Source organism: Kogia breviceps, chromosome 3, assembly GCF_026419965.1.
Source record: "Kogia breviceps isolate mKogBre1 chromosome 3, mKogBre1 haplotype 1, whole genome shotgun sequence".
NCBI lineage: Eukaryota > Metazoa > Chordata > Mammalia > Artiodactyla > Physeteridae > Kogia > Kogia breviceps.
The window spans coordinates 106,285,697-106,307,356 of NC_081312.1; the positions used below are offsets into that span (position 1 = coordinate 106,285,697).

Genomic DNA, 21,660 nt, shown 5'->3' on the forward strand with positions numbered 1-21,660 from the left:
GAGATAACTTGTTATGTGTGCCGTGTTTGTGAAGGGGATGCTTAGACACTGATTCAGTCAGGATGATGGCTTCAGAATAAAGGGACATTTATTGTTTCTGTCCAGAGAGAGTTCAGATGAAGCTTGAGTGTTGGTTTACCAGTGTGACTGGAGTCCACCTCTTTCCCCCTCTCTTCTACATCCATAATCCCCCGGCCCCTCCACCCTTCCTCCACTTTCCAGCCCTGCTGACTCAAGATGGAGTCTCTTCTCTGGTTCTGCTCTCATGATCCATGCCCCAGGCTTCATTCTTCCAGATTTGGGTCCTCTTAGGGGAGACATGGAGGCTCTTCCTCTCACAGAAGTGGAAAGAAGCCCTTTCAGTCCTAGTTAAAAGTGCACCCTCGAACCCCTTGCCCCTCCCTGGGGAGGCTGGGGTAGACTTTTCACACTGTACTCCCAAAACACAGACTCTGAGCAACCCCCAAATGAGAACAGAAATGGGGCCAGGCCCCTGAGTCCAGGAACCAGGAATGCCTTGACTTAGGAACGCCAAGCCTGCACCAGCAGCTCTCAAACTTCTAAGCTTCCGGACCCCTCTACTTGCATAAAAGTTATTGCAGATCCCTGCCCCCCCCCCAGTTTTTTTACATGGGTTACGTCTATCAATATTTATTACCAGGTTTGAAATAAAAACTAAGAAAACATTTTCAAGTCCATGAATTCATTCAAAATAATAACCCCATGCCTTGTTACCATAACTAACACTTCAAGAAAAATAACTATATTTTCCCAGGAAAAACACATTTAGTGAGAAGAGTAGCATTGTTTTATATTTTTGCAAATCTCTCTAATACCCAGCTTCATAGAAGACAGCTGGGTTCTCTGATCCACTTCTGCGGTCTGCAGCATTGGATGTCACATGGTCTCTGCAAAGCTCTACCAACCGTTCATGAGTAAATGAGTGTGAAATAGGCTGATAACTTCTCATGATTGTGAAAAAGGTGTGGCTTCAGTGATCCTCTGGAAGCATCTCAGAAACTCAGAGGTTCCCAGCCTGTAGTTTGAGAATGTCTGTGCTGTACAGATGCCAAAGGGAATCATTTTCTGTGACCATCACCAAAGTGTTTCCTTAGGACATTGGGAGCAGAGTCACCTGGCGGCTGAAACACTGGTGTTGAGCTATGAGATGAGAATAATAATAGTACTGACTTCGCTGTGTGGTTGTCACAAGACTGTAATGAGTTTGAAAAAAAAGTGTGTGTGTGTGTGTGTGTGTGTACGTGTGCATGTGTGTGTATCACATTCAGAAGACTGCAAACTCTATTTAAGGTTTAGCTGTGTTATTTTCAAATATCATTTACTGTTATCCTCTGTGGTGAAAATCATGGGCTTGTTCATCTTTTGCCCATTTTTCTGTTGGATTGTCTGCCTTTTTCTTATTGACTTTTAGGTGTTTATTTCTTATGCTGGATATGAGTCTTCTCTCAGCCCTAATATCTCACTGACTCAGGGAAAATCACAGCCTCTCAATTCATTTTTGTGTAAAAACAGGACAAAAATATGGTTAATGTAAAGATTAAATTAGATAAAAGAAGTGATCCTTGTTAAAAAAAAACTTAAGAGTACTACATAAATAAAAATTTATGTTATCTAGCAACTTTCTCTGAAAACAAGAATTGAGACACAGATCTATTGTTACCTATTTTTTTCCTCAGCATTTACACAAAAGCAAAGAAAAAGTATTGGGAGCTCTGCAAAATAATGTTGAATAATGTCACCCTGTAACTTCCAGAAGAATAATTGCTGCAGGTGTGCAGGATAGCACATCAGAATGGTTGTACTCTAAAACAGACACATGGTTATTCTGGGAGATTGATTTTAGAAAGCATGGCTACTTAAAGTATACTTAAAAAAATCCCTTTATTGAGGTATGACTGACATACGAAAAGCTATACGTGTTTAATGTACACAATATGACAAGTTTGGAGATAACCATATATTGTGAAACTCTCACCACAATCTATGCTATAAACATATCCATCACCTCCCAAAGTTTCCTCCTGCCCTCATTTTTATTTATTATAATTATTATTTCTGTGATAAGAACACCTAACATAAGATCTACCCTCTTAGCAAATGCTTAAGTCTACCCTACAGCATTATTAGTTATAGGCTCTGTGCCTCACAGATCTCTGAGCCTCGTTCATCTTGCAGAACTGAAACTTTGCACCCTTGGAATAATACCTCTCATTTCACACCTGGCCCCTGGCAGCCACCATTCTACTCTGTACTTCTGTGGGTTGGATTATTTTAGATTCTTTATACAAGTGGAATCATGCAGTATCTTTCTATGTCTGGTTTCTTTCACTTAACGTAATGTGCTCCAGGTTCATCCACGCTGTTGCAAATAGCGGGATTTCCTTCTTTTTTGAGGCTGAATATATTCTGAAATGCTGTTTGAAAAACAAAAAAAAAGGTTGGCTTTGGGGGTGTTTTGTGCACTGGTCTGTGTGATTCCCTGGCACTCAGGGGTCCTGTGTCCCCCTGTGTGATCCCAGGGTCAGCAAGGAGCCTGGGTCTTGTGGGGGAGCCGTGTGTGTGTGTGTGTGTGTGTGTATGTGTGTGTGTGTGTGTGTGTGTGTGTGTGTGTGTGTGTGTGAGAGAGAGAGAGAGAGAGAGAGAGAGAGAGAGAGAGAGAGAGAGAAGAGAGAGCAACCACACAGTGACACACTAGAGCTGTCATATAATGTCACAGCCTGTGTGACTCTACCCTCATCTCTCCTACATTGGGAGGTGGTGGGGGCAGCTGTTGTCTCCCTGTTTCTGAGAAGAGAACACTGATACCACAGACACTGAGTGCCTGATAGGGGGCAGCTGATTGGAGTCCAGGGGGTTTTCTTGTAGCCAGTGTTGGGGGCTCTGCTCCTGTGTGCTGTCCTGCCAGGTTGGGTCAGGGCTGTGATGGGCAGGCAGCTGCTGAGGGTCTGGAATCACTGGAACCCATGCCAGGATCCTGTGCTGTTTGTTCTCAGGGGGTTGTACCTGCTTATTTATTAGAGCCCCTGGGCCAAGGTCTGGGGTCAGGGTTTGGAAGCCTCATCCCCCTCTCCCTCTCAAGAGTCCCAGTGTTGGACCCATGTGCCTCCAGCCTGTGCTAGACGTGACTGCTGAGTTCAGCATCATTGGCTGGTTCCTGATTTCACACAAGCGTGAGAGCAGTACGGGGGTTGGTGACCGGGGTGTCAGTGGAGGAGGACGAGGTGAGAGAGGAGAGAGCTTCCTCCCGGGGTGAGAATTGATTTCCACCAGACTTCAGTGTGTAGGACGGTGCAGCCCCTGAGGCCATGCAGTTGAATGCAGAGGCGAAGACTCCATCAAGAAGCAGGGCACCCTGGGTGGCAGGGTGGCGGGGATGAGGCTGGGAAGCTGTGGCAGGGGCACTGGGTGTGCGGGATCTGGCTCTGCAGACCTTGCAGGCCCTGGTCACCTGGCTTCGCCCTCAAGGGGCCAGCCCAGGGGTGAACCAGAAGGGTGGCCATCCTCTGTGCTTGCAACTCAGGAACTGGTTGATAGGTCCCCTCTATTTTTAAATGGAAAATAGACTTATTAAGCATTAAATGATCAGCTAACTTGTTATCCTTGTGGATACGTTAGGTCCCTTCTAAAGCAGCTGAACAATTGGCAGGAAGGTTCCTCCTTGGGTCGAATTGCACTCTGCTGTCCGAGGCCACAGGTCTGCCCAGGTTGCCGGCTCCCTCCCGGAGCCCCTGGGCTTGTGCAGGAGGAAGGAGGAGGGCATGAGGCAGGGCAGCACTTGGGAGTTGAGTGGGGAGCAAGATCTCGAAGCATAGGGGTGCACACAGTGGGCGTGAGGGGTCGTGGCTTTGGTGTTGCAGGGTCATAGGGAGTAAAGGTGATGTTTTTTCCTCAGGATCCCATCCCCATCACTCTGGTGAAGTCCATCTCCCTGTCATCCTCTGAAGGGGCTCTGTTCTTGTCCTTGGTGACTTGTCACTGTTTGTAATTATAGGTGTGTCATTGTCGAATTGTGTTATCCCACCCTCCACCCACATTTTATATTCCATGAGCTCAGGGACCATGTCTGTTCAGTTTCCACTGTGCATGTCAGGCTGGCATAATGCCCCAAACAGGAAGTGCTCCAGAAATATTTGTCAAATGAGTGAATGAATGAATGAGCAAATGAACACCTGGCTGGACTGTGGGTTGTAGGAAGGGCTGTGTGCTGCTCTAAGGACTTGAGACTGGATTCTTTGAGCAGTACAGCTGGAGGAGGGCAGAGAGCCTGTCTGGAGCTGAGCAGAGTTCAGACCCTGTGAGGGCTCTGCCTTCCATCAGCTTGGCTGCTGTAACCAAAGTACCATAGACTGAGTGGCTTAATGACATGCATTTATTTCTCACAATTCTGGAGGCTGGGGAGTACAAGACCAAGGTACCTGCAGCTTTGATGTCTGGTGAGAGCCTGCTTCCTGGTTCATAGATTTCTGGCTGGGTCTTCACATGGCAGAAGGGGTGAGGGAGCCCTCTGGGGTCCCTTTATTAAGGACAATAATCCTGGTCATGAGGGTGAACCCACCCTCATGACCTAAGCACCTTCCAAAGGCCCCATCTCCTAATACCATCCCCGTGCAGGGTAGATTTCAACATAGGAAATATGGGCAACACAAACATTCAGTCTTTGGGGAGAAGGACATACTTCACAAGGGGGTGGGAAGTAGGTGGGACACCTTGTCACCATGCAGACTGAGAGCTGAGACTCAGCCAGTGGGTGGCCCTGGGATGGGGGGGGTGTGAGGGGCCCACCTTGGGAACACAGACAGTAGCCTCTCTGCTGGTCCTGCGGGGTTTTCCCCGCATCTCCGTGGAGGCTCCCCCACCTGCATTGCTGCTCCCTCCGTTGGAGGCTGGCTGCTGCTTTGCATTGATTACGGTTTGAAATGCCTGCTCAGTCCCATGCTGCCCCACACCACACAAATCTCATTTCCCTCTAATGAGGTTTCAGCGAACATGTTGGAAAGAAGAAAGCCTTTTAATTAGATTGGTCGTAATTGAGCTCCCAAACCACAGAAGGCTTTCTCTCAGAAGATAAAGACATGGATGCAATTAAAAGAAAGCCACGTGAATGGAACACTGGCTAATTTTAAGTCGACTAAAAACAACTCCTTAATAAGTTGAGGCAAGGGACATATATCCTATAAGAGTTTATCAGTGCTTTCAAATAGTACTGGAGATCCGACTGGAACTAGAGCCCTCTTGCAATTCAGATGCATGGCTCTGTCAGGGACTGTTCTCTCTGCACAGAGGATGGAGAGAGGTTAGCTCCACAGCTTTTTCTACCAAAACCCCTGGCATGTGTTATTTTAAAAAAGGGGATGTATTTTTCTTGTAACAGAATCGGCAGCTTCTTCTGGACACAGCCCCTGGCCTGGGACCCTTGGGACTTGGTCCCCTGTCTTTCTCTAGGCAGCCTGATCCTCTCTGTGAGATTTACACCCACCTTCCTTCCCCCAACTCTCACCTCTCAGAGGCACCCAGGGTGAGCAACTGGGACAGGGGCATTGATGCATCAAAGAATCTCTGCCAGCTCCTTACACATTCAACACATTTGTATTTGAAGGAGAAGCAGCATCCATTTCTCACTTGTGTCCCTGCCCTGAGACCATGCCCCAGTAGATGGTGTTCTTTTTGCCACTGGGTTTGTTTTTGTGACTGCCATCAGGGAGCCAGGCCAGGTAGTTCTGCTGGAGGGGCTTATGGCCTCAGCCACTGGGTATCTCAGCATTAATAAGTACTTTCTCCTGGAGAGGGTGAAAATTGCTAATTTACAGAGTCTTTTAGGTGGGAATTGAACACAAAATACGGAACAGTGTTCTCAGTAGAACTATTGCATGAAATGGACTTGTTTGTCTCCGTGTATACCGTGGCTTTTGCTAGGCCCTTTTGGGCTTTGCCAGCCATGCTAAAAAAACGGTTAAATCCTAGATGGAAAGGCCCCATGTTGACTAGCATCTTCTTTGGGTGCCCAGTGCAGGGGCAAAGCCACGGTCGATCCGCTATCCAGAGCTTCCTGGAAAGAATGCAGACTTTGGCGCCCAGCTTGGAACCCACTCTCAGTTTGGAAATGTGGAAAGAGGGGCTGTTGACTCAGATCCAAGTGTGAATGGTTCCTTCATAAAGGAACCACCTTTCTGACCCTTAGTTTGCTCACCTGGACAGGATGTACCCTGAAGGTGTGTGTCAAGGGCCTGGGTGCTGCCAGGCTGATGGAGGATGGGAGGAAAGGCAGGCAGACCCTAGGGGCTTAGGAAGAAATGGGGCCTAGGGAGAAATGGGGCCCATGCAACACTGTTAGGCACAGGTGCCACAGCTGTCACGGGGTGGGACGGGGACTCCCTTTCCCAGGGGAGGGAAGCCTAAAATATTTCAATTTGCTTAAAATTCTATCCATTCTGCTAATAAACTTGACTTTAAAAGATTGGAATCTACACCCAGTCTTATTTTTTAAGTATACAAATGATAAATAATGTGTAAGGAAAAATAAGATAAACCATTAGCAGGTATCACCTTGGGATGGTGGGGTTGCAGGGTTTTAATTTTCTTCTCTATACTTTTCCATCTTTTGTAAGAGCTCTGTAATGAATGTGTATTACTTCAGCATAAATAGAAAAGCTGCACTCTGCAGAAATGCTGGAGTATATTTGGAAGTGCTCCATAAAGTCTATTTTCCACACATGCCAACCGTCCCAACCATCAGATTGGTGCATGAATAAGGGTATCATTTCTTCTTATGTAAATCATATAAACCATATTTTTGACTTTTCAATTTTTTTCCTTTAAAGGATGAGAAGAACCAAGTGTTGACCACCAACATTTGGCTGCAAATGGTAAGTTGTGACCATGGCTTCCTGCTCTTGCTTCCATGATGCCTGTGCTGGAATCACAGTGAAGGTCCCGTAAGACAAGCCAGGACTGTCCTCCTTCCTTCACATATGCAAACAGTGAACCAGACCACCCCGCCTTTGCATGTCCTGCACTACACCCTGCAAGGCAGAAATATGCACAAGTCATAAGATGCAGGTCTGCATGTGCTTGTCCACAGCCTGCACTCTAACTGGTCTCTAGGGCTCGGGAGTGCCTGCCCTGCTCCCCCTGGCTCCAGCCATGCACGTCTGAATGTGACAGAGTGACACCTAAGCCAGAGGCCTTCACACTTCCTGCTCCAGTGACCCCTGCAAGAATTTTGAGAAGCTGTATTTTTTCATTCATGTATTTTAACCTTGACATCTAAAGTTCTAACCCCAGATTAATTAACTACAAGTTATGTTACTTCCATCCAATTGTAAATGTGGACGTTTAAAAATAAAACAGTCTCTATTTTAAATTGAATCTATTTAAATGCCATATAATTTGACGCCCATTATCATCAATTAAAAAAATATACAATAAGCCCTTCTTTAACTGGTTGATATTTTACATACTCCCATTTTCTCTCTGCACTTATATTTCTATTCTACTTTCCACACAGAATTTTATCCAAATGTGATATAACTTTATGTTTGAAACTCCTTTATTAATCATTCTGTCTTGGTTCTCTCAAATGTAAATATTTACATAAAAATTATTCCTTCAGAAAATAAGTGTTAAGAATTTTTCTTATGGATCAATTTAGGATTATAGTGATTAATGGTATATAATTCCTCAAGGTGACACTAATTACAAATTTTAATAAATAATTATTAAACATAAAAAATTGGAAATCTACCTCTCTACCAAAGATGGGGCTTTGGAAGAGATTGGTTCAAGATGGCAGAGTAGAAGGATGTGCTCTCACTCCCTCTTGTGAGAACACCAGAAGCACAACTAACTGCTGAACAGTCATCGACAGGAAGACACAGGAACTCACCAAAAAAGATACCCCACATCCAAAGACAAAGGAGAAGCCACAATGAGATGGTAGGAGGGGCACAATCACAATAAACTCAAATTCCATAACTGCTGGGTGGGTGACTTACAAACTGGAGAAAATTATACCACAGAAGTCCACCCACTGGAGTGAAGGTTCTGAGCCTCACTTCAGGCTTCCAAACCTGGGCATCTGTTAACGGGAGGAGGAATTCCTAGAGAATCAGACTTGGAAGGCTAGCGGGATTTGACTGCAGGACTTCAACAGGACTGGGGGAAACAGAGACTTCACCATTGGAGGGCACACACAAAGTAGTGTGTGCGTCAGGACCCACAGAAAGGAGCAGTGACCCCGTAGGAGACTGAACCAGACCTACCTGCTGGTGTTGGAGGGTCTCTTGCAGAGGCAGGGGATGGCTCTGTCTCATCATTAGGACAAGGACGCTGGCAACAGAAGTTCTGGGAAGTACTCCTTGGTGTGCGCCCTCCCAGAGTCCGCCATTAGCCTCACCAAAGAGCCCGGGTAGGCTCCAGTGTTGGGTTGCCTCAGGCCAAACAACCAGCAGGGAGGGAACCCAGCCCCATCCATCAGCAGACAAGCGGATTAAAGTTCTACTGAGCTCTTCCCACCAGAGAAACAGCCAGCTCTACCCACCACCAATCCCTCCCATCAGGAAACTTGCACAGGCCTCTTAGATAGCCTCATCCAACAGAGGGCAGAAAGCAGAAGCAAGAAGAACTACAATCCTGCAGCCTGTGGAACAAAAATCACAGAAAGACAAGATGAAAAGGCAGAGGGCTATGTACCAGATGAAGGAACAAGATAAACCCCAGAAAAACAACTAAATGAAATGGAGGTAGGCAGCCTTCCAGAAAAAGAATTCAGAATAATGATAGTGAATATGATCCAAGACTCAGAAAAAGAATGGAGGCAAATATCGAAGAGATGCAAGAAATATTTAACAAAGGTCTAGAAGAATTAAAGAACAAACAGAAATGAACAATAAAATAACTTAAAGGAAAAATACACTAGAAGGAATCAATAGCAGAATAACTAAGGCAGAAGAACGGATGAGTGACCTGGAAGACAAAATGGTGGAATTCACTGCTATAGAACAGAATAAAGAAAAAAGAATGAAAAAGAAATAAAGACGGCCTAAGAGACCTCTAGGACAACATTAAATGCAACAACATTCACATTATAGGGGTCATAGAAGGAGGAGAGAGAGAAAAAGGACCTGAGAAAATATTTGAAGAGATATAGTTGAAAACTTCCCTAACATGGGAAAGGAAATAGCCACCAAAGTCCAGGAAGTGCAGCGAGTCCTATACAGGATAAACTGAAGGAGAAACACAGTGAGACACATAGTAATCAGATTGGCAAAAATTAAAGGCAAAGAAAAATTATTGAAAGCAGCAAGGGAAAAATGACAAATAACATACAAGGGAACTCCCATAAGGTTAACAGCTCATTTCTCAGCAGAAACTCTACAAGCCAGAAGGGAGTGGCATGATATACTTAATGTGATGAAAGGGAAGAACCTACAACCAAGATTACTCTACCTGGCAAGGATCTCATTCAGATTCGATGGAGAAATCAAAAGCTTTACAGACAAGCAAAAGCTAAGAGAATTCAGCACCATCAATCCAGCTTTACAACAAATGCTAAAGGAACTTCTCTAAGTGGGAAACACAAGAGAAGAAAAGGGCCTATGAAACCAAACCCAACACAATTAAGAAAATGGTCATAGGAACATACATATAGATAATTACCTTAAACATGAATGGATTAAATGCTCCAACCAAAAGACACAGGCTTGCTGAATGGATACAACAACAAGACCCATATATATGCTGTCTACAAGAGACCCACTTCAGACCTACGAACACATACAGACTGAAAGTGAGGGGATGGAAAAAGATATTCCATGCAAGTGAAATCAAAAGAAAGCTAGAGTAGCTATACTCATATCAGATAAAATAGACTTTAAAATAAAGAATGTTACAAGAGACAAGGAAGGAAACTACATAATCATCAAGTGATCAATCCAAGAAGAAGATATAACAATTATAAGTATATATGCACCCAACATAGGAGCACCTTAATACATAAGGCAACTGCTAACATCTATAAAAGAGGAAATCAACAGTAACACAATAATAGCGGGGGACTTTTAACACCTCACTTACACCAATGGACAGTTCATCCAAAATGAAAATAAATGAGACAGAAGCTTTAAATGACACAATAGACCAGATAGATTTAATTGATATTTATAGGACATTCCATCCAAAACCAGAAGATTATTCTTTCTTCTCAAGTGCGCATGGAACATTCTCCAGGATAGATCACATCTTGGGTCACAAATCAAGCCTCAGTAAATTTAAGAAAATTGAAATCATACCAAGCATCTTTTCTGACCACAATGCTATGAGAGTAGAAATGAATTACAGGGAAAATAACGTAAAAAACATAAACACATGGAGGCTAAACAATACTTTACTAAATAACCAAGAGGTCACTGAAGCAATCAAAGAGGAAATAAAAAAAATACCTGGAGACAAATGACAATGAAAACACGACTATCCAAAACCTATGGGATGCAGCAAAAGCAGTTCAAAGAGAGAAGTTTATAGCTATACAAGCCTACTTAGGAAAGAAGAAAAATCTCAAATAATCAATCTAACTTTACACCTAAAGGATCTAGAGGAAGAAGAACAAACAAAACCCAAAGTTAGCAGAAGGAAAGAAAGATCAGAGCAGAAATAAATGAAGTAGAAACAAAATAGCAAAGATCAATAAAACTAAAAGCTGGTTCTTTGAGAAAATAAACAAAATTGATAAACCATTAGCCAGACTCATCAAGAAAAAGAGGGAGAGTACTCAAATCAAGTAACTTAGAAATGAAAAAGGAGAAGTTACAACAGACACTGCAGAAATACAAAGCATCTAAGAGACTACTACAAGGAAACGTCTGCCAATAAAATGGACAACCTGGAAGAAATGGACAAATTCTTAGAGAAGTATAACCTTCCAAGACTGAACAAGGAAGAAATGGAAAATATGAACAGACCAAACACAAGTAATGAAATTGAAAATGTGGGTAAAAATCTTCTAACAAAAAAAAATCCAGGACCAGATGGCTTCACAGGTGAATTATAGCAAATATTTAGAGAAGAGCTAACACCATCCTTCTCAAACTCTTCCAAAAAATTGCAGAAGAAGGAACACTCCCAAACTCATTCTATGAGGCCAGCATCACCCTGATACCAAACCCAGCCAAAGATACTACAAAAAAAGAAAATTACAGACCAATATCACTGATGAATATAGATGCAAAAGTCCTCAACGAAATACTAGCAAACAAAATCCAACAACACATTAAAAGGATCATACACCATGATCAAGTGGGATTTATCCCAGGGATGCAAGGATTCTTCAGTATACGCAAATCAATCAATGTGATACACCATATTAACAAATTGAAGAATAAAAACCATATGATCATCTCAATAGATACAGAAAAAGCTATTCCCAAAATTCAACACATATTTCTGATAAAAACTCTCCAGAAAGTGGGCATAGAGGGAACCTACTTCAACATAATAAAGGCCGTATACCACAGACCCACAGCAAACATCATTCTCAATGGTGAAAAACTAAAAGCATTTCCCTTAAGACCAGGAACAAGACAAGGATGTCCACTGTCACCACTATTATTCAACATAGTTCTGGAAGTCTTAGCCATGGCAATCAGAGAAGAAAAAGAAATAAAAGGAATACAAATTGGACAAGAAGAAGTAAAACTGTCACTGTTTGCAGATGACATGGTACTATACATGGAGAATCCTAAAGATGCCACCAGAAAACTACTAGAGCTAATCAATGAATTTGGTAAAGTAGCAGGGTACAAAATCAATGCACAGAAATCTCTTGCATTCCTATACACTAATGATGATGAAAAATCTGAAAGAGAAATTAAGGGAACACTCCCATTTACCATTGCAACAAAAAGAATAAAATACTTCAGAATAAACCTACCTAGGGAGACAAGACCTGTATGCAGAAAACTATAAGACACTGATGAAAGAAATTAAAGATGATACAAACAGATGGAGAGATATACCATGTTGTTGGATTGGAAGAATCAATATTATGAAAATGACTATACTACGCAAAGCAATCTACGGACTCAATGCAATCCCTATCGAATTACCAATGGCATTTTTTACAGAACTAGAACAAAAAATCTTAAAATTTGTGTGGAGACACAAAAGACCCCGAATAGCCAAAGCAGTCTTGAGGGAAAAAAACGGAGCTGGAGGAATCACACTCCCTGACTTCAGACTATACTACAAAGCCACAGTAATCAAGACAATATGGTACTGGCACAAAAACAGAAATATAGATCAGTGGAACAAGATAGAAAGCCCAGAGTTAAACCCAGGCACCTATGGTCAACTAATCTATGACAAAGGAGGCAAGGATATATAATGGAGAAAAGACAGTCTCTTCAATAAGTGGTGCTGGGAAAACTGGACAGCTACATGTAGAAGAATGAAATTAGAACACTCCCTAACACCATACACCAAAATAAACTCAAAATGGATTCGAGACCTAAATGTAAGAATGGATACTATAAAACTCTTAGAGGAAAACTTAGGAGGAACACTCTTTGACCTAAATCACAGCAAGGTCTTTTTTCATCTGCCTCCTAGAGTAATGGAAATAAAAATAAAAATAAACAAATGGGACATAATAAAACTTCGAAGCTTTTGCACAGGAAAGGAAACCATAAACAAGATGAAAAGACAGCCCTCAGAATGAGAGAAAATATTTGCAAACGAATAAACGGACAAAGGATTAATCTCCAAAATATATAAACAGCTCATGCAGCTCAATATTAAAGAAACAAACAACCCAATCCACAAATGGCCAGAAGACCTAAATAGACTTTTCCTCAAAGAAGACAAACAGTTGGCCAAAAAGCACATGAAAAGCTGCTCAACATCACTAATTATTAAAGAAATGCAAATCGAAACTACAATGAGGTATCACCTCACAGCAGTTAGAATGGGCATAATCAGAAAATCTACAAACAAGAAATGCTGGGAGGGTGTGGGGAAAAAGGAACCCTCTTGTACTGTTGGTGGGAATGTAAATTGATATAGCCACAATGGAGAACAGTATGGAGGTTCCTTAAAAAACTAAAAATGGAATAACCATATGACCCAGCAATCCCACTACTGGGCATATACCCAGAGAAAACCATAATTCAAAAAGACACATGCCCCCCAATGTTCATTGCAGCTCTATTTACAATAGCCAGGCCATGGAAGCAACCTAAATGCCCATCAACAGATGAATGGGTAAAGAAGATGTGGTACATATATACAATGGAATATTACTCAGCCATAGAAAGGAACGAAATTGGGTCATTTGTAGAGACGTGGATGGATCTAGAGACTGTCATACAGAGTGAAGTAAGTCAGAAAGAGAAAAACAAATATCATATATTAACGCATATATGTGGAAACTAGAAAAATGGTACAGATGAACTGGTTTGCAGGGCAGAAACTGAGACACAGATGTAGAGAACAAACGTATGGACATCAAGGGGGGAAAGCAGTATGGTGGTGGTGATGGTGATGTGATGAATTGGGAGATTGGGATTGACATGTATACACTGATGTATATAAAATGGTTGACTAATAAGAACCTGCTGTATAAAAAATGGAAAAAAAAGAAAAAAGATGGGGCTTTATTTTAAATTCATTAATGTATTCATAGATGACATTTTTATTGCTAAAACTGAGACATTGATACAGATTTCACTATCAATTCTATAACTTTTTAAAATAGATGAATTAACATGTATAGTTCAGAATGAAAGGCACTTTGTAACAACAGGTTTACTCAGTTCCTTGAACTTCTTACAGATTACATGCCAAAAATAATAGAGTTTTCATCAAGGTGTATCAGTGGACAACTTGATTAGTTTCTCCTTCAATTTTGCTGAAAACAAAGAATTAAAAGAATTAAGACGTACCTGACCTTTGAAAGTATTTGTCACCCAGATTTTTTAACAAAATTGACATAGACACTGGTATTTTGAATGCACTTTTTCTTGCTTCTTGGGTCAGTGTCCCTAGGTAAGAGTTGAGAAAAGGGAAATAGGTCTTTATTTGTGAAGTGGGAGGGGGATACTTCAACATGGAGGCGAAGGATGCTCCCAGGCAATTCTTGGGCAGGTGAGTTTTAGTTGGCTACAAGTGGACATTGAGGGATAGAAAACAGAAAATGGATTTACTTCACACTGTCTGCTGTTTGTCCCAGCGGTACGCTTAGCTACGCTTCAGACCCCTTGCAGAACTTTCCTGTAGTGAATAAAGTAGGAACCTTTGAGAGTCTTCCCTGCAGGATTTAAAGCAACGTTCTGCAGTGTGTGGATCCCACCTGCACACCTGTGCCCACCGACTCCAGCTTCCCTGCTTTTGCCAGGGGTACAGGGTCTGTGTTCCCCTGGAAGCCAGCCCTTCCTCAGTGGACTTGGTCCTGTCTCCTGGCACCTGCTAAGAGCTGGGCTTTCACGACTGCCCCTATCACCTGGAGCATCATAATAGTGTCTGTGAGCCACTTATTAGCATACAGACATGATGCAGTCTGTCCCCATAAACCCACCTGGTGACTCCCTGGTTCCTCTTAACCTTTATGGCAAGGCTCCCCTGAGCAGTGCCCCCCTGTCCTACTGTCCTCAATCTCTCTACTTGAATTCTCACTTAAACTCACCTTCATCTGGCTGTGTGTAAGCAAAGCGCCAACCCCCAGGTTACTACATATTATGAGTAATGTTTTTACCCAATTTTTTTTGATGAGAATTTTCAACTATACCAAGAAGTTGAATTTATATCACGCACCCATATACCTGCCTCCTGGATTCTATAATTAGCAGTTTACTATACTTGCTTTATCCCATATTTGGGAATCTATTCATCTACTTTATTTTTAAATGCAGCTCAAAGTAGAATAGTGGATAGTGGTGCCCTTTCACCCACATATTTCATGAAGATCTCGAGTTCAGAGGGTTTTTTTTTTCTTTCTTTCAAGGTAAAGTATTTGCATACAATGCAATGCACAGATCCTAAGAATGTATCTGTCAATGAATTGCCAGTAATGCCTTCAGGTCTGCAGCCCCGCCACTATCCCCTGCATTCAGGACTGTCATAAGGTATAGCTCTGGGAATCCTGGGGCATAATGCAAATGCTTCCTTTTTTACATAAAACTGCTTGTTTCTCAAGTCCTCTAAAGTGCAGAGCTGTTGTGGACATTTTTCTCATGGCGAGAGAGACACACCGAATTTGACCCTGGCATATCAGGTCATGTTTCCCTGCGTCTCTGTTTCTTAGCCCTCAGTAAGTGATTGATCTTCAGCAATATATATTATTTGGTGTTTTTTACAAGGGTGTTGGTTTCCAGGAAAAATGTAACTGGATTATTACTTACTGCATTGAGTTCAGGTTCTCCATAAATAAACATCCTTGCCTTGGAGGATGACACCAGAGGCCTCTAAATTTCTTTCAAGCACAGTGTATTTCTAATTAAGACTTGCATTTGCAGAGGCATATGCAGCTTCGTTTGTTTTAAAACTCACTTTTTAATCTCATGTACCTATTCAACTAATCTTTTCGAGCACCTGCTTTGTGGAAAGCATTGAACTAGGCCATGTAAAGGGGGCCCAGTTTGCTTAAAAGACATCTGATCACTCAGGAAGTTCCCAGGGTTTTAGGAGCTCTGTGCCAGGAACCAAGGAAAAAGACCAAATATATTTCTTATTATACCATACTGTATTTTGCAAGTAGAGACCCAGTTTCTACTTGCAAACCACTTCCAATCTGGCTGTGTAATTTACACTCTAAAGAAGGTTCAAATGTCAAGACCAAATACCTCCCTAGAGAATTGGCAGGAGGCAGGCTGGCTGTGTAGACCGTGGAGTTGGCAGGTGGGAGAAATCTGTGCTTTACAGAAACGGGAGGGAGAGGAGGAAAGGCACAGACTCTTCTGAATGTGATGATCAGGGAGCCCAAGCGTTTCTAGGTGTGACTTTGCTAATTAGTGCTTCTTTCCAGGTGCCCACCTTGTGGAAAACAAGTTGGGTGTCTTTGTAGCGTATGCCCTTATAAAACTGGGTAGCACATTTTTCTGGCACCTGTAGCTCATGGAGCAGTTGTAACAGTAGCTCCCAGCTGAATTTTAATGAATCACATGTATCTTGAATTTAGAGCAGACCTTAAGAGTTATCTAACCTCTGCCCCACCCAGTGTTTCCATCTGGAAAGCCATGGCATTCCTATTGTGGCCATAGCATGGCCATGGGGAACTCAAATGTCACCCCAACAGGCCTTGGAAGCTGCCCCAGAGCCATGAGTAAGAAGACCACCTTGATTCCTGCTCTTTGTGTTCTCCCAACTGGTGACCAGCCTGGCCTGCCCCAGCTATGGGGACAGACAAGAAATGAGACTCCATACTGAAGATGGTCAAGGCCAGAGTCCCCAGGGAGGGAGGGCAGAAATGTGGACAGGAGGGGACAGAGGACCCAGGAAATTGCTCTCAGCAATTGGTTTTTCTCTCCTCTCATTTCATGTTGCTGAATTCCTGTACTGAAAACCTGAATCCACATAATCTTTTCTCTAGGTATTTAAACTCTGAGGTCAATATTATACAAATGATGGATTTTTTATACATTCAAAAAGAGAAGCAGAGAAAACATTCTCTTTGACCTACAGTTTGTTGATTGTGTTTTCCTTTCTCTTACCTGCCCTTGATTTGTAGGACTTTCCAGTCATTTAGATAACCTGAAGGAAGAGAAAGTGTCTGATCTTTCTGTTTACCTCTATATTCATAGGAGAAAGCAGTTAATTTTCTCTGCAGATTAGTTTTATCATTTGGGGAGGCCTGTCAGACATAATCTGATTTAATCTATGAGAAGAAACGACAGAAGCCATTTCAGTTTCTAAAGAGGCATTTGAGCCATCCAGAGACTTGTAGTTGCTTTAAAAATAAATCTGTTGTCTTTAATTTTGGAATTTTGACCATTCTTCTGGTTTCAGGTTTCCCATCCTTCTTATGCTTATTTTTTACCTCCTAATTCTTATGGCATGAATAGCATCATAGAATATTACATTCTAAACCATATTTATTTCTAAAATGCTTACCTTCTTCGTTTCAGCATTCTTTATCGCTTTTCTCTGACAAATAGAAATACCATATGTTATGCTCATAGATGAGAGGTCGGTGGCTTGCTTAGGGCCATAAGAGTAACCCACGATTAAGGTTTTCAATCACTGTGTCCCACTGAGAGAAGAAAGTTTTAGGGCAGAAGGAAGGAGGAGGCCCACTCTCTTCCTCTGAGATCAAAACAGTTGACGGGAAGAATGTTCAGAGCATGTGTGTGTGAGGTGTTTCCTGACACCAGGCGCTTGGCGTCTGCCCATCCAATAGCTGTGATTCTCGGGACTCGACCTTGGTGTCCAGCAGTTCAGTTTTATTCTGAGTTAGCGTCCAGTCCCTCAAGGTAAGGGCTCAGTCCCACAAACCGCCCCCACTTGAGACAGAAACTGCAGATGGGGGAGCCAGTCAACACACACTTCTGTCCAGCTGAGTTCAAATCTGGACGTTCCCACCACACACTGCTTGGATACAGTGTTTTCCTAGAACAGCTCCTGGAACTCAAGAGAAACCTTCATCTATGTTTCCAATTTATTATAAAGGATGCAGCTCATGCACAGCTGAAGGAGGAGATGCCAGGGCATGTATGAGAGGAGGAGTGGAACTTCTGTCCCCCCACCCCCGTCACTGTGTCCCTGCACCTTGATGTGGTCACCAGCCTTGTTTGTTTTTTTTCCTGCTCCAACAGCATCGTTTATTTATTATTAATTTTTATTGACGTATAGTTGCTTTACAATGTCAGCCTTATTGTTCAGTTTCATAACCCAGTCTCCAGCCTCTCTTCTCTTCCCAGAGATAGGGGTGGGGTGGGGATAAGGGTTCCCACCCTCTAATGCAGGGTTGGTCTTTTCGGTGACCAGAGGCATTCTGCTGGCCTGAGGCTGACTAGGGGCCCCACCCTAAGCCAGCTCATTAGAATAAAAGATATGCTTAAAAGACATCTGATCACTCAGGAAATTCCCAGTTTTAGGAGCTCTGTGCCAGGAACCAAGGAAAAAGACCAGATATATTTCTTATTATACCATACTGTATTTTTTTTAATGAAGTAAACTTTCCCTTTCTTCTCTTTCATTCACTTGCTGTCACTCTCTGCTTTCTTTCTTTCTTGCATTAAATATTTCCATGCAAGTGTGCACACACACATTTAAAAAGAGTTTCCTGTGGGCCCAAGGCAGGTTGTAATAGGGCCAGTTCTCAGACCCCTGAAAGAGTGGAATTCTTACTGTGCATTTTAGATCAAGGGCCCCTTCCTCCCCTGTTTTTCCTCTTAGGCATCCCATGTAATCTTATCTTGATGACTTAATGAGAAGGAATCACACAGAAATAGGAAGAGAATGCAAAGTGCAGCCTCTTCTGACGGGAAGCTCTGGGATGGTTGGCGTTTCTAGGTTCATGCCTGTTTCCAGGTGCCCACGTGTGGAAGCCGTGCCAGCTGCTGTCTGTGCACAGATTTTGCTCAGTGCCTCTGCCTTCCTGGGCTTTGCAATCTGGATGGGCAGTCAGTGCTTTGGAGGATAGAAACTCCCCCCCACAACTTGTTTATGGGCCCTTTTCCACATCCATTCTTAAGAAATCTTCATGAAAACCCAGGACAACGCAGCACCAAGGTTCCTGCTCCATCCACCTCCTGACACTGAGTTAGCCCTTGCTCTCTCCACCTTTGGCTGCAGCTCAGTTATTACAGCTCTCGTCCTCTGAAATTTTGTGAAAGGGAGGGACCCCTCTTCCTTTTAAAGCCGTCATTTATCACGTGCCTCCCAGGGCCTTGTGACTTACCTGCTGTGACACTATCTCATTGCATCCTTACAGCGCCTGATGAGGTGTGACACATACAAGCAAACTGCAGCACAGAGAGAGGGTGGTTTACCTGCTAGAGCTCACACAGTTCTTCTCTGCTGGAGCCTTGGTACAAACCTGCCTATCTGATTCCAAAGCTCCCGGTAGCCCCACTTTCTGCCGTGAGGGTGGGAGAGACCCAGCTTGGCTTTGGACTAAGGAAGAGCCCCAGAAGGGCAGTGCCTTCAGGGATGTCATTGAGCAGCCCACCTTGTTGGGGTTCAGAATCTGCCTGTGCAGACAGATTGGATGGGAAGAACCAACCATGGTAGAGCCCAGGAGTCACCTAGCTTGAAGTCAAATAATGCCGTTCTGTCCTGCAAAACCGCTTGGACAGGTCTGGCTCTTTCTGGGTGCTGTGCTGTCCTGTCACAGCAGGATAAGGGTGGGAGAAACCCTCCCCAGCTGCACATGTCTAATTAGAAACATCGGCCAGGTGGGTCTCTATACTAAATGCCCCAGATGATACTTCAGCACGTTAGGTATCAATACACCCTCCTTTTCATGGTCCATGGCTGTGAAATGCTGTTACTTTCCTGCATATTCCTTCTTGTCTGACTTCAGGTAGTCCCAGAACTGGGATGCTTGCCTGACCTTTCCAGAGGATGGTGGGATCTCTGGGACATGCCCTTTGACCCCTGCTGCAAGTTTCAGTAGCTCTAGACCCACAGCCTCTTGGCTGCAATTCTCAAATCTCAGCAACTCTGACCATGACAGGGTTTTTTGTTTGTTTGTTTGTTTTTGTTTTTATAACTTTACATCAAACTGATATTGATATGCATTTATTTTCTCAGTAAAAATATGCATGTTTTGCTGCAGAAATAATGATTGATTATAGGGAGTTGTCCCTGGACCAGCTTGGGGTGTTGCATCACATACCTTTTTAAATCTGAGAAAGTTTGAGCTCCAGAGCAGGTGGCCCCAGGGTGGAGTGAATACAGGATGGGGGCCTTTACTGGGTCTGCTCTGATTATGCACACCTGTAGGAGCTGATGAGTCCAAACCCAGCAGCCCTGCGGTCCTGGCTGGGTGGTGCTGGTTGTCCAGCAGTGCAGGTGGGGTCCTACCTGGGCAGTCTTTATAGAGCTAGTGGACCCCATGTAGCTCTGAGGTGCATAGTTCTGGGGCGGAGGACCCCAGACATGGGCCTTCATCTCACAAAGTTCCCTCAAGAGCCAATTTCAGGCCTAGCCCCAAAGAGGTGCACCTGTGTTCACATGTTTATAAATATTTCCTGTGCCCTCATGTGCTCATTCATTGTTTTACTGCCAACACCCATGTTTGCATTTTGAGTGTGGTGTCAGAAGCACTATTCCTACATGAAGATAATAATTCAAATCCAAAAACAGGGCCTTAGAAATTTCTGAGAGGTACCCCTGCAGCTGCATGAAGTTGTTTCATGGAAATAAATATTCTTCATTTTTCCAGCTTGGTTCTTGTTCTAATTGAAATAATGAATTTATTTGTCCAAAGTGTCTTTACAGTGGAAAACTCTGAAAGCAAAACAGTTCTTCATTTGGCTAGGAAAAAACCCATCTGCTATGGGAGGGGAAGGCTTGGGGGCATTCAGTGAACTGGAATTAACTTTAATGCTACCCTCTGACTGTGGTCATGGTGACAGCAGAATCTTAAATGTGATTTTTTTGCTATTCATGGCCATTTTGTAAGGGGTTATTTAATTCCCAGTTTCCATATATTTTACAGATAGCAACTCAATTATGTAAATAAGTGTCTGGAACTCCTTTTGGTTTTGAACTTATCTAATAATCTCTTATAAGATATATTAGCAGGCAAGGAAGCAAAGTGCTGCTAATGCCGCCCTCTGTGTTTGTCAGTCTTGGATAGATCACTATTTACAGTGGAATATGTCAGAGTATCCAGGCGTGAAGACGGTTCGTTTCCCAGATGGCCAGATTTGGAAGCCAGACATTCTCCTCTACAACAGGTAAGCACAGTGGACAAAGGAAAAAAATGAGTTTATTTTTGGACGTGTTTAACAATCAAGCATATTTGAGTATTTTATAGCAATGCCAGTACATTATCTGTAATTTGGGACTGTGGATCTCCACGAGGCTTTGTAGGAAGCAGCTCTGTCCCATGTCCAGCGTTCTCTGTCCTGGCACGCAGGCCTGCAGCGCCCAGCACACTGCCCCCGATGGCCATGTCCACAGGGATGTGCATTACAGGTGTGTAGGTACTTGTGTGCATGTTGGCACTGAGACATTTTTGCATGTGGCCATACCTTTGCCCCTGAATGACAGCAGTTACAGTCACAGCACGAGAAGTTGCTGGTCAACGGGACGCATGGCTGGAGTCCACTTTCTGGACCAAGGTCCTCATTTGATGCACTGTCCTTTGGGCATTGGGAGAGCCCTGTGGGGCAGCTGAGCACAGGAGACTGTCATCTCTAGCCACACTCAGAAGCTTGTACCTGACAGAAGAAAGGCAGATAGCAGTCATGTTCTAATAAATGTAGTCCTTCTCCTGAGGTCAGGAAAGGAAGGATTCATTAGTCATCCAAAACTGTCTGATTTGTAGAGTGGAAGCCCAGAAGGCAGATATCCAGGTAGGGTAAATTTCTAGAAGCATTCAATTATTTGCTAAACTACATAGTCAAAAAAAGGAACCCAGTGCCTTTCTTTCTAATAAGGCTTAGTAGGTGATAACCAGCTTAATATACAAGAAAGATATTTCCT

General features: G+C 43.2%; 1 protein-coding gene across 7 annotated transcripts in view; it reads left to right on the forward strand.

Moving 5' to 3' along the window:
* The window catches only part of LOC131752023 (neuronal acetylcholine receptor subunit alpha-7), a 133,374-nt gene that overhangs the window by 47,000 nt on the left and 64,714 nt on the right, over nucleotides 1-21,660 (forward strand). For 3 of the 7 annotated variants that reach the window (XM_067029456.1, XM_067029455.1, XM_067029454.1), the window contains exons 3-4: nucleotides 6,840-6,884; nucleotides 20,800-20,909. The exons of 1 other annotated variant lie outside the window; for it this stretch is intronic. In XM_067029456.1, coding sequence (XP_066885557.1) covers nucleotides 6,840-6,884; nucleotides 20,800-20,909 — 155 coding nt within the window. The remainder of the gene's footprint in view (nucleotides 1-6,839; nucleotides 6,885-20,799; nucleotides 20,910-21,660) is intronic. 3 more of the 7 variants (XM_067029459.1, XM_067029458.1, XM_067029457.1) reach the window with 1 other exon arrangement.